At 42.3% G+C, this 13,734-nt stretch overlaps 1 protein-coding gene across 3 annotated transcripts in view; it reads right to left on the bottom strand.

The window, feature by feature from the left end:
* Positions 1 to 870: 870 nt before the first annotated feature.
* unc5b (unc-5 netrin receptor B) overlaps positions 871 to 13,734 on the bottom strand; it is a 47,265-nt gene continuing 34,401 nt past the window's right edge. The window contains exons 6-17 of one of the 3 annotated variants that reach the window (XM_063875508.1): positions 13,513 to 13,680; positions 12,860 to 13,024; positions 10,913 to 10,945; positions 8,030 to 8,224; positions 7,279 to 7,647; positions 7,090 to 7,177; positions 6,552 to 6,726; positions 6,231 to 6,470; positions 5,360 to 5,509; positions 4,632 to 4,796; positions 4,350 to 4,528; positions 871 to 3,577 (exon numbers count right to left, since the gene is read on the bottom strand). In XM_063875508.1, coding sequence (XP_063731578.1) covers positions 3,412 to 3,577; positions 4,350 to 4,528; positions 4,632 to 4,796; positions 5,360 to 5,509; positions 6,231 to 6,470; positions 6,552 to 6,726; positions 7,090 to 7,177; positions 7,279 to 7,647; positions 8,030 to 8,224; positions 10,913 to 10,945; positions 12,860 to 13,024; positions 13,513 to 13,680 — 2,093 coding nt within the window. In that variant the 3' untranslated portion in view covers positions 871 to 3,411. The remainder of the gene's footprint in view (positions 3,578 to 4,349; positions 4,529 to 4,631; positions 4,797 to 5,359; positions 5,510 to 6,230; positions 6,471 to 6,551; positions 6,727 to 7,089; positions 7,178 to 7,278; positions 7,648 to 8,029; positions 8,225 to 10,912; positions 10,946 to 12,859; positions 13,025 to 13,512; positions 13,681 to 13,734) is intronic. The other 2 variants (XM_063875509.1, XM_063875510.1) reach the window with 2 other exon arrangements.

Below are 13,734 nucleotides of genomic sequence, written 5' to 3'. Positions count from 1 at the left end.
TCCATGGCATTGTAAAATACTGTATCAACACATATGGTATCTATTTGAATTTATGTTTAGGTGGACTGAAAAAATCCTGTTATGTCATATTACAGAAAAGAATGTGCGCTGTAAATGCAATTCACGTAATGTGTAGCATGTTTTCAAGATAGGGTTTACACGCCTTCAAAACAATATTCATTATTATATTCTAATATAATATAATATTCTGCTGTTTTGTACCCTAATAAGTTACAAAACCATTCGTCTTAGAGGTTAGTGGATAGGTTGACGCTGCATTTAGCTTTCATACTGGGCCACCACTCTATGCATTACAAAAGGTTCAATTAAGTCATGCACTGAAGGGTGGTATATTAGTCCTCAATTAACATTGCATCTAATAAAACAGGTGCAAAGGGTTGCCTGCCATTAAGACCATACTGCAGTGCACTCTCACTAAAGATGACTCACTGGGATATTTGTTCTCTATTTTAAGAGTCTAATCTGACAAATCCCCCCACTTCCTGCCCTCAAATCAAAACAAAAACTGAGGTTAGAATGCTTGAGCGCACAGTCAATCCTTTAAGGACGCTATTTGTTAATTTGAAGGCCAGACAGCCTGCCAGTTAAAAGCTTTTAAAGCTAAATGGACCTAAAGGGAATTTTCCAATGAGGTGTGAGGGAAAGAGGGACAGGTTAAGTAGCTCTGTATTTTCTGTAAAAATGGGGTGTAATTGTTAAAAACACAGGTGCCATTTAAAAGTAATTTTGTGGTGCAAAGGAGCTCTAAAGAGGCCTGCAATTTCCTCTATGGATTTTTATGAAAGCCACTTTAATGTTTGATTTTTCAATAACACATTTATTTTTCCAATAACAACAAAAGACACGCTGTTGTTAAACTAAGAAATATAATTTATTGCATAAAAATTATATTTAGTTACAGGTAAGAAGGCTAGACATTTATTTACAATTGGTACTTTACAGAGATAAAATAATGTCACTGAATCCATTCTGTTTTTTTCGTAAAAATGTCTGACTTCTCGAACAAAGGCTAACATGTTCTCTTTGAAGGGAGCAAGTAGGAATCCAGTCCAGCTCCAGCATGATTTATCCAGCGCTATGGCCAAAGATTCAACAGATACTCAAGAAATCTGGACGGATAAACACTGTAGTCTACACCTAGCCAGTCTCTGAGGAAGGAAAATAGTCCTGTAGTGTTCAGGGATCCAAAGCTCTGAACTGGTGGTGTTCAGATATTTCCTTACAAAGACCTGCAGGGCACGAGTTCATGGTGTTAGCCACAAATAGATTTGAAGCCATCTCCACATCATTTGTTTTGATCTCCTACTTGGGCTTTTCCAACAGCAGCTTCCTTGGTCAGTGATCCAATCCTTCCCGATCCAGATGAAGAATTCACACATATACCATCATAACCAACTCTAAAATTACTTTAGGATACAAAATCAAAACCCTGTCAATGCCCCGATCTGAAAAAATAGAATTTCTCTTCCAGGAAACAAAAGAAGTCTAAACGTTTTTCTTTTCTTTTGTACTTGCATAGCACTTACAAAGAGAAATGACAGATCTGAAGCGTGTGCACATACAGTACTGTTAGTGCACACCCGCCTGCCCACACATACCCACTCACTCAACACACACTCACACACACACACTTGAGTTTTCAGTTCATTCACACAAAAACAGTAACGTGACTCACTGCCGAATAGGAGGGATACTGCCTGTGTTTTGGTTTTTGTGGTTTCGATATGAATACTTTTTTTGCATGGAGGGGAAAAAACACAAAAAAAGAAACACAGAACTTAAGTAATGAAAAAGTCACAGATGAAAGCATTTCAATTCCTGTCTAACATTAACTGACAGAACCATCTTGATAACGCGAAAAAGCTTGAGGACCCTGACCACAAAGCAGGCGGCTTAGTAAAAAAGGTTGACAATGTTATCAAATCGAGAGAACAGTGACATAATGAATTACAGGGGGGTTTAATAAACCGATATATAAGTGGTGGACAGAGAATAGATGAATGCAATTTGTGTTGAGGTACATTTTATGGTCCCTTGCAGCCTAGTTGATTCAAGGAAAGGCTAATCTACTCTGTCATATTCATCTCTGAACAATGAACACTGCCCTCAGTTACAGCAAAGCAAATATACACTATATTCACTGGGACATTTCACCACCTCTAATCGTCTTTTACACTTAGATTAGATTCACCGCATTAAAAACAATGTTTCTGTTATTCACAACTGAGACATCCACTCTGCATCTAAAACTCCCATTTGGCCTGGTCTACTAGAATTAAAAATAAAAACACAGCAGCCTAAATAAGTACAGATGATTGAAGATGTTCTACATGATCGTAACAGCAATGAAAAAAAAAAACACAATCCACAAATATGGATAATAACTTAAAGAGCGTTCCCCACAGGAAACTTTTAAGGGACGAGCAGAAAGGCTCTCCTGCAGATTTGTCTAAACAGATCGGAGGAGTGTGGCAGAGCGATAAAGGAATGCGAGGAGAGATGAAAGAGAAACACCCCTGTGAGTGGGAACGATATGCCAAGGCTTTGAGGCATTTGTTGGTACAATATAAAGAGTCAGTCGGTCTAGTTATCTGCCAATTCTTCTTCAAAATTCACCCTCCCTCCAAAAAGACGAGGCAGATTTTTATTTCCAAGCCTAAAGCAACATGCTTGAGCTGTCATAACTTGAGGTTTTTTGGACCTCAATTGACTTTCTTGTCAAGCAGCTAGAGAGGAAAACCTAGCCTATCTGATTCAGAGCCAGTTAATGACCGCACGTGTGTCTGTAGCCCGAGGAAATTTCAGACAGTTTGTCGGTGCTGCCTGTCGTCCACTGCACACGCAGAATGACAATGGAGAAAACAAAAGCCCCCGCCATGAGGTTTGTTGGTGCTAAATCATGCACTTTCATGCTGCTACTGAAACATGGGTAATCCCCTGTTAGCATTTGTCTGTTTGTTTTATTGTGCGTGCTTTCGTGTGTTGAATACATGAGTTTTTTTGTTTGTTTTTCCAATGCTTTTTATTATTTATATAAAAGAAAAGTGTAATTCTGTATCTTAGAAGCACCACGTATGATAGATGACTTTACACCCATTTTACGCTTCATACCCTTGAATTGGTTCTACAGATGCAACATTGCTTTGGAGGATTGAAGCTGAATCAGATCAGTTTTCATGGGAATGGGTTTCGGTGGGTTTGTAGCTACACTGGCTGATCAGGGGTCAGTGAGAAGGAATATGAGGCAGGGGTAAAACAGAGCATGTGAGAGAACCAGAATGCTCTGTGGGCTTATGACGTGTGCATACTCATAGACAGGTATTCTTATTTTCATCACGGTGGTGAGAAAGAAAAGAAAATGTCTGGCTTGCTCTCTCGTTCCTTGACCAATCAACAATCCCCATCTGTTGTCATGACGACTAGCACCTCACTTTTGCCCATTTCTTCCAGCGCGGTCGCCAGAGAAACCAGGTCTGCATCGGCTTGGTGACAGGCTTCCCATAAGTCCAAGAGAACACCGGTAGGGCTGGGCTTTGTTGCGAAGTAGTTCAAGTACCTGAGGGGAAGAAAGATGAAGAAAGTTTAGAGAAGAGTAAAGGAAGCTCTCCATCACAGTCACTAATACTGTATGTTGCTGCGGGTACCACTTTATTCTGACAGTCCATTATTGATGCCCAAGTAGACACCATTTTTAACAAAGCAGGATTAGCTAGCTAGGCAGATGAAATATCTTCCGATTCTTTTTAATGAAGCAATGAATAACATGCCTGGCAAATCATATCCCCGAGCTTAATATTAAAAAAATGTTTTTCAAAAAGTCAAACAAGGATATGGCTTGGGCTGTCAGAAAATCTGATTTTCACTACAGGTTTTTACAGATCTAAAAAATTCATAATAATGATATTATGTTGATATCTTTATAAATAAAAACAAATACAAATGAATGATAACTATTTGTCATATACTAACTAGTAGTAGTAGTAATAGTAGTCATCTTTAATTTTGCCTATGTTTGGTCTATGTTTGACAAATTAAATAAATGTATGCGATTGTAAGCAGACATTTTTTTAGTGGTGTTGGGAGATTTACACAATATTATCCTATTTTTATTTTAAATGTAATAACAATATTTCACAAAAAAAAAAAATCAATACACTGGCCACACCCTTAGATATGACACAGTATTTTTCACACTTGTAAGTGAATATGTACACGCCAGCTCATACACAGTCCTGAGTTATCACTTGACCGCAGGAACTAGGAACCTGAGTATCCTGACTGCTTGACCAAGCTGTCATTCAAACACAAACATGTGGAGCAGATCTGACCTGTCAAAGCCCAGACTGCGGGCCAGTAGTCTCCAGTCACATCCCCGGGCACTGGGTGCATCCAGACTGGCACAGATCTTCTGGCGGATGGAGTCAGGCAAGCGAAAGGCATAAGGTCCCACCTGAGAGGACGGCAGGCAGGTGCCTCCGGAGGGAAGGGGCGAGTGTGGGGGGAGAGTCTGGATTGATAGGGAAGGTGAGAAGCATTAAAACCAACCATTCTTTGGGCATAACTGTGTGGCTGTCATGCAACTTTATTTACATTTCACTTGTCACTTTTACCTCCTGAATATCCGTGTGCAGCTGGAATATCTGTCCCTCCCCCTCCACCTGTCGGACGCAGATCTTACAGGCGAGCTGCGACACGGCCAGGCTACCTCTCTCCAGGCTGAACGTGCAGTGCAGGGGTCTCTGACTGCCGCTCCAGATGTGATAGAAAGGAATCTCCTGGTAACAAAGACAAACTTCACATTTGGAAAGCTGAAAAACACAAGGTCTCTACACTGTGATTAAAGTAGCTTTATCCTGTGCAGCACAATAAGGAAGGATCTAGAACACAGTTTCCATTCCAGGAGACTGAGACCAGAGATATGCTTTTTTTTATATATTGGGTGTTTCCACCAACTAGGTCTCGTGTTTCAGAGGACAATTTGTTTCCTAAGCGCACTGTCCATAAATGAGGCCCACTATCAGATTAATTCAGAGAGGATTCAGACTGCAATCTCGGTGCGGCGGGCGAGAGAATGCAGCAGCGGTTGGAAGTGAATAGCTGTATTTTCTGTGAAAATAGCAATTCTGCTGAAGTTTAATAAAGAGCTTGTCTGACAATAGTTCTGTTTTAGGAGTTTTTGCCTATTAGGCTTGAGGTTCCACTGACACTCAAGCAATAGCTTTTTTATTCTACGTCATTCAAGCTGCTGCTGATTTGTGCCCTGTAAATACACACACGCTCTCATTTATGGGCACTTCACATCAAGAGGCTGTTATCTGCTGTATTGCAAGTGCCTCACCTGATACTTTGCCAGTAGTTTGCTTCTCCAGTGAGTGTGAGGAATGTCGTGGATGGACAGGCGCAGGTTGTGGTAGCTGTCTTTGAAAAGAAGAGGCTTGGGATCCTCCAGCAAAACTCCACCCAGACTCCTCTCCAAATCCAGCACCTCCTGCACAGACGGAGAGAGAAGACGGGCTTAGAAAATACAAACAATAATGGGTTTAACATACTAACACAATTTTTCAAAACATGTTTTCTGCTATGCTTAATTAAAATGTGGCGCGCATTCTCTAAGTTGGTCTCCAAAATGGAATTGTGTGAGAGCTAACAGTTTGAAAGCTGTTTGAACTTTAGCAGCCAGAAATCATGTCGTGCGATGCCAGTAAACTGCACACAGGATGCTCATGTTTACTACCCAGGCTGGTCTGTTAACACTTTGATACAAAAGGGACTGGGAGATGGAAAGTAAAACCTCAGCGAGTCAAACTTTCTCTTCTTTGCTAGGGTTTTGTGTTGTGCTGTACTATTTTGAGTAAATGCTTCTGCATCAGGGAGTTTACATTTAAAACCAGAATGTGATTTGGGCAGGTAGAGGGGATCTTTTGTTTTGTGTGTGGTATGTTGTTTATGGCCGAACCAAGCTCTATTTTACCTGTACTTGAGAACTAAAGCTGACATAATCAATGTATTTAAATTTAAAAAGAATAGTGTCCCTAGCAGCTTTAAGGGAATACTGTAGATCATTTTAGGTATATTAGTAATGCATCTGATTGAAATACAGAAATTAAGAAACAGCCAAGCAACAGTGCCTAAAGACAGGAAGAAGACAGAAGAGAGTTGAAAAGACATGTGTAGACGTTTTTGCAAAACTAAAAACACACAAGCAGCACCTTGAGGGCATGAGGAGTATCGTGGATGCAGTAGATACGAAGGCTGAAGTCCAAAGAGAGGCATGGCGCTCGAGGGGCAAACAGTGCTAACTGCAGGCGTTTGCAGGCGGGCTGTGGGGGGCAGGATTGGCCCACCAGGCCGTACGTTCCCAGCTGCTCCATGAGGACATGACAGCACTCCTCCTCCAGCTGCAGGTAGCACGGAGATGACAAAGTCTCCTCTCCTACTGTCAGCACCTCCTGGAAACAGATTGAAGTGGTGTTCAATGATAATGTCTAGTGAGATACTAATGATCTGTTACCAGTCAGAGGCTGACTCACCTCCCAGGCCCCCTGGTGCGTCTGTGTCTTGAGTGAGAGGGTCCAGTCAGGTGTAGGAGTGTCTAGCTGGGCACAGTGTGGCAAAGTAAGAACCACAGGACGATTCAGCAGCATACCGGATGGACCGCAGCTTACCACCGGACTTAGCACAGTCTGACTGCCCTCAGAGGGTAACCTGTAAATATCACACAAGAGAACACCGGGTGTTAGCAAAAAACGTAAGAATACATTTGAAAATTAAACATAATTGCCACGACATGGTTTTCGAACATGCTGGTATTGATGCATTTGAGGCAAACTCAATATCAAACTTCCAGAAAATTGGAAAGAAATTAATCAAGTAGATTTTCTTTTCAGTGTGGAAGATTTTTTTTACTTCAGAAAGAGTGATATAACTTCCAAACAAACTTCAAGTGGTTCGCAGCAGGACAAACGTGCTTGGGAACATTTCTGATTGAGGTGAGAATTGAGGTCTGTTCAGCCTTGTGTTTGCGGAAGAGATGAGTGAAATAGAAGAGTAAAGATGAAGAGCACTCACGTCGTTTTGTCCCACTTGTTGATGATGAGGTACATCTCGTAGAACTTCCCCTGGGGGATTGTCCCTGGGGGGATCAGCAGGCTTACACCTAAGGGAGAAGGCGTCATGTTTTATGTTGGGTTACGGATGATGAACTGAACATGTCATGTGTATATGAATACAGGTTTCTGATACATGCAGGTATATTACCTGTGTTGGGGATGGTAAGGCGTCCTCCCAGATTACCCAAAGTGGCGCTGGTGCTCAGCCCAGGCTCTCTTGACATGGTGTGGCTGTGGTAATCTCGCTCTCTACCCATAGTACCCACTGACTTCAGGCTTAGGATCTCTCCGTCGCCTAAGCACATGTCCGCGGGGAGGTCCATGGAGGAAAGAGTGGAGGCATTGTACACCTTGATTTTGAGGCTTGGCAGTGGGTCCAGCAAGGGAGAGTTGGTCATGGGGATTTTGTGTGGGCTGTCGTTGACTCCTTGCTGAAGGGAGAAGAGCGGCCCTCGGAAAGTCCCCGCTGTGGCTGTCAGATCTGGAGGAGCTGAGGGATGCAGAGTGTGAGGGTTATCTGTGGAGAAGAGAGGAGCTGTTCTCTTATCACCAGAAATGACACAGGCAGGGCTCAGACTGCTAAAGTGACGAGAGTGAAATGGATTAATGTTGCTAATTAATATTTGATGTCGAGAACAAGGGAAGGGATACCATGACAAATGTAAAAAATGAAATGCACTGAAGAATGGAGAATTGACTAGGCGAGAGGAGATAAATGGTATAAAGAGAACTAATTCAAGCAACGATATAAATAGCAGTGTGATAATGAAATGGATTGTGAATGAGTTATTCTGTGAAGATAAGTGAAAACAAGTTTTGAAAACATGCCAATGACAAAAAGGGACATTTTGTGTGGATTTATACTGAACGGTCTACGTGTGATTAGTGTGTGAACCTACCTTGTCTGGGAGGCTTGTAGTTGCCAGGGTGGAAGGCGGCAGTTAGAGCAGATGAAGAGTCGGTGATGTCTCCATGGAGATGTCGGCATCTGCGGCGATATGCAAGCACTCCCACGCACAACACCAGTATCACACACAGCAGCAGGGCCCCGACCAGACCAGCGTAGACGGCGACACCCATACCTGGGGCCAGCGCTGAGAGGGGGATTAGAGAAAGCAGGCGGTGAGAACATCATACAGAGATACATGTGGAAACACACAGAAACAAATGAAGAACAAGAGGGAAGTAAACACAATTTAAGAGATATAATCTGATTTACTACCCGCTGAAATAGAAAGTAGTATGAATGAGTTATTGTAGTTGAGTTAGGGATGAAGCGGTTAGTCAATCATCATTATATATATTTTTTTAATTGGGAATTTGATGAATCCTTAAGAAATTGATCAAGATACAATTCCAAATATGTGCTGGTTCCTGCTTTCCGATGTTAAGATTTACTGCTTTTTCTCTTTTTTTTGTTGTAAATTCAGTCTTTGGATATGAGATCGGACAGAACAAGCAATTTGACAATATCACTTGTGACAATATATTCAAATACCTGATTCATTAAAATGTAATCAATGAATTAAACACTGATTAAAATAACCAGAGGTTTTTCACATGGGCAGCCATGGTTCCCTTTTTGAAGTCTTTTTAATATAACAATTCTGACATGCCCCTAGATAGCCCTCCTTCGCATGATTCCAATGTAAATTATAGTATCCACTCTCCTTATAGTGTAAAAATGCATCCCTTAGTTCAGGTGAAGCTAATAACACAATTATTAAGTAATATCAAGAACTTTATCTTGAGTAACAGTTTTTTTGGTGCTTAGTAATAATAATAATAATAATAATAAACAAAATGCAATTAAGCCCTAACATTAGACAATAATAGAAAAACTATTTAGATGGATCAGTTATGGGCCATGATGTGACCGTTCCACATAAAATACAATTACTTAGTCAATGTCATTATTAAATTCACAGTTTCTGCTATGAGGGACAAAATGTCAGTCACGGCGAGTCATTGTCTGAGTACCATTGTTGTTGTCATGCTACAGTGGGGTTTACATTATAAAAAGATGGGAAAAATTCCTAGCAGTAAAGAAAAAAAGTGTGATTGGTACATCCCTAAAAGTATTCACCTTATGTGGCAAACTCAGATCACACTATAAGCTTAAGCCAAATGTAACGATGCATTTTGACAGAGACGCAGGACTAATGATTTTGTCCCCCATCTGTTACCTTGGAATCACATTAGGGAGGGGATCACTTCACAGCCAGTACATAGAGGAGGAATGATGCACTTGTGGGCATGTGAGTGTTGCTTTAAGATAGACCTAAAAAAGAGACAACTATTTTTTACCCTGGCAGTGTGCCTGCTAGGATGTTCCCGTTGTTCAATTGAATTCTAGCTAAAGCTCCAGCTTTGTTTGGTTAAAACAGATCATCCAGGCAAGCACCATTAATAAACAGTTCCTCCTATCCTGCAAGGGGGGGGGGGGGGGTTGCCATAACTTCACCTGCTCTCTGTTTGGGCTTCCAGTCTTTTCTCCTGCTGAGTGATTGGCCCTGACTACCTAACACTAACACTGCCATACCGGACCCTGACACGTGAGCCAGTCACACCACAGCGGAAAAGAGGAGCAGACAAGGAAGCGAGGTTGGCGGGAGACAAAAAAAGAGTAAAAACGGAGAGGGGGCCGGATAAACAGAGAGAGCTAGATGGAAGGCAATTTGGCAAAAGGGATGGGAAGGAGTTAGATAAGGTTGTGATTTGTCGAGAGGACAGACGGATTATAAGTGTGGTGATGAGGAAGAAGCAGATAAGGATTGTGGCGCTTGAGGAACAGGCCCTTGTTAAGAGAGCAGGAAAGAGTGTGGGGGGGGAGTAGGAGGAAAGCACAGGCACTACAGAGCAGCAGTGAGAGTAGAAGAAAGGGTGGAGGAGAGGAAAGCCGGAGGCAGACGGGCTGGCAGAGGAGAGCTCCCGTGCTCACGTGGCTCAATGGAACTGAATCAGACAGCCATCCACACTTATTACCAGAAACGGAACAATAGCGAATTAGGTGCATTACCGCGGCTGCTCTCCCCTGAGTCCACGTCACATTGAGCTAGAGGAATTAGCATCACTTCAAATGTAAACTATCACAGATTAACTGAAAGTCAGACTTTTTTTTTAACAGCAAGTGCTATGCTTCCTCCTCATAGCCTGTAGATCAAAGAGTCTCAGCTTAGAGGGATGTCATTTTTAGCTCCTTTCATAACAGAGATTTTCTGTTCTAGTGACGTGTTGGGTTAGAGCGAGAACAGAGACAGTTCATTTGCACCAACATCTATTGATCTCTTTGTTGTAATTGTATCTTGATTCTAAATTGAATTGCAGCAAGCTGTTATGTAACCGATGCAATGTGCTAATGCTGAGCCAGCTCAGAAACCGATGCTACGCTTAATCAACATACAGTATAAGACAAGACTGGATAGCAACACTCATAAGCAGGCCGGACAAGAAGGTGAGGCGTGTTGTAACTGAGCTCGATCCGAGATGACAACGAAGTGTGGATAGAGGCATTTGGCGCCACGTGCTCACACAGATGTTACGAATCCTCTCCTCAATGAACACACACGCACGCACGCACGCACGCACGCACGCACGCACGCACGCACGCACGCACGCACGCACGCACGCACGCACACACACACACACACACACACACACACACACACACACACACACACACACACACACACACACACACACACACACACACACACACACACACACAACAAACAAAAACAGTAATGAAGTACAGGAGTGAAGTCATGGGAAGGTGAACTTACGATGGCTTGCATGTTCAATAGAAATCTTTTTATCTGTTTGAACAAGAGAAAAAAAAAGAGAAGAAAAGGAAAAAAAAAACAAACATAAAAATGGATGGACTGATCGTTATGCAAATGAAAGATACAATACCATAATACAAAGCAGAAACTGGAGAGTAAACAATAGCTCATCAATATGAAAATAGAAATGTAAATATAAAAGGAAAACTGAGAGCAAGACAACATACTTTTAATCTAAGAAATAATAACCTCCTCTAGAATTGTGTCACATTGGGCGGCATTGTGAAATGAAGTTGTGCATAATTGTTTATATAATGTACAAACTGAATATTAGAAATGACTGTGAGGGAGATTAGGATCATTTGGATGGTAGAGGCAAAGTAAAAGACAGTTTGGAAAATGAACAAGGACGCTGGTGTTGTGCGGTTCATGAGGGGGACAATGTAGATTGAAAGTGTGTCTTTATACACCCCACAGGGTATGTTATCACCTTCATCATTGGAAGAAAAAAACAACTCTATCCTGACGGGAACAATCTTTTCCCAGACAACACCAATGTGAATCATCCCCGAGTGGTTTGACGAATGTCGGAACGGTCTTTCAGGATCGTGCCACTAACTACATCTCAAACCGAATAACATTCTCTCCAAAGCATCATCAAAACACCAAATGCCCCCCCCTCCAACTTTTCCATTCAGCCAATAACAATTACAACCTACTAAGAGGCAGAGGAGTTGATGGTTTGTGGTGTCTCGAAGCATTTTACATTTATGACTGGGGTATTTAGCTGATCCTCAGAGGGATTAACAATGAGTGAGACATCAGAGAGAGCCTCATAATGTCATCAGGACAATATGTGCCCGCAGAATAATCATATTACTGTGCTGGGGAAATAAATAAGCCAGGAACCTGTAGTTTGCCAAGTTACACATCTACAGATTTTCAACAGCACAATGCTTTCCATCTTCCCCTTTTTGCCAGAGCCACTCGAGTGCATGTTTTTCCTGACAGCCTCTTGAGAGCCCTCCACTCTGTACAGACAAATCAGAGTGTATTTGTCTAATCTGGCTGCTCCATAGAAGCCTGTTTATGTCAGGGCTTGCATGCAAGTCTGATAAAGTTGAAACACAGGGTGCATATGATCCGTCCTCTGCACGTGTATTTACGAGGGTAGTCTGCATGCTTGGGCATGTGCGTATGTGTTTTAGAGTGTGCTCTTGAATGTATCTCTCTGCCTCTGTGGATGTGCGTCTCAAAGATTCTAATGCGCTGTCAGCTGGATTCCTCCCAGCTCATCACGGGCTGCACATTGGGTGTCAGTGTGAGTCTAACTCACTCTCATATGCTCTTCCCTGTGCTTATTTCTCGACTCGGCTGTGTCATGCTCGCTTCCCACTCCGTACGCTCCTTTAGCCTTCCCTTGCTTTATATCTATTTCTCTCTCTCCATCTGTGTGCTTTTCAGTTTTGGATTACTTGCCTTTTCTCTTTGTGAACCTAAATTTTGCCTCATGAAACATCTGCCAGAGATTTAGCTCTTCTTCCTTTCATCTCTTGCTACATCATTCACGCAGAGCCAAATCACCTTGGGAATACAGTTCTATACAAATAGCTTTGAATTGCAACACACCTTATAGAACTGTGAGCTATGCACCTAAATATCACAGCATGCAAGACTACTATTAGAAATTCAAAAACCACCTGTAAACATTAAATTTGCCGTCAGGGATTTAATCCCAGTAGATACCTCAGAAAGACCCTTTTCTGTCAGATAATAGACAGTTGAACTATGTGAAAAAGTGAACTTAGCTAATCAGTTGCTGATCTTTATGTAGGACCAACTGGGGAATTGGGAGATTTTACAAATAAATATAAATGAGCAAAATATTTACTATCCCTTGATATTAAACAGCCGCCTCAGTTCAAACACATTGCTCAGGTGACTTACTGCGCGCACACAGCCCCTCAGTGCAGTTTTTGCTCTCCATCATGCTGCCGCTGCAGTGCTTTCCTCCATTTCTAGGTGGGGGGGCTTGGCACTCGCGACTGCGCCAGTGGGTGCACTCTGTCCCACAGGCGGACCACTTTGCCCACTGTGTCCAGCCTCCATCCACTGGAATGAGACAGCAGAGATGTGAGTCACTTTACAGCCAGCCAGCGGCTAAATACTTCCATCGCTGCAGGTAGAGGGGAATTGGGCATGACGCTATAATGTGGCGTGATGCATATGTTATGGCCCGAAGTGCATCATTTTGCAATTTGCAAAAATGCATTCTGTGGTTTGTTTTAAATGACTTTGGAGTCAGGGTGGTCTGGCACACAGGGCAAAATGGTTTGTGGCAGTAAATCAGATAACACCATTCACTGTTCCAGATGTAGATGACCTTTCATGAGGAAATCAAAGCAGTTACATGACCAAATGTTTTATGAAGTTGTTTTTGATTTGAAGTGTGTTAACAAGTTGAGCAACTCAAATTCAAGTTTTGAAATTCATCCTAGTTCTGCAAAATGGCCCATTTGGGAAATTTCCTGATATTCCAGAAGCGTGACAACTTTGTCTGAAGACGTTATGAATAGTAAAGAAGAGTATTACATTCTTACCTGGGCACAGTGTGGTGCAGGTCACTCTCTGGAAGGGTGGGCCCTCACAGAAGGCTCCTCCATTCAGAGGGGCAGGATTGGTGCAGCTGCGTGTTCGTCGCTGCCAGCCCCTCCCACACCGAGCATTACACTCTGACCATTCAGTCCATGACGACCAACCTCCGCTCACTGATGGAGAAACACACAAACACACGCGCAAAATAAGCAATTAATAGCTTAGTC

Source organism: Eleginops maclovinus, chromosome 22 (assembly GCF_036324505.1).
Source record: "Eleginops maclovinus isolate JMC-PN-2008 ecotype Puerto Natales chromosome 22, JC_Emac_rtc_rv5, whole genome shotgun sequence".
Classification (NCBI taxonomy): Eukaryota; Metazoa; Chordata; class Actinopteri; order Perciformes; family Eleginopidae; genus Eleginops; species Eleginops maclovinus.
Note: the sequence above shows the minus strand (reverse complement) of the source record. Positions and strands in the feature narration are given on the sequence as shown.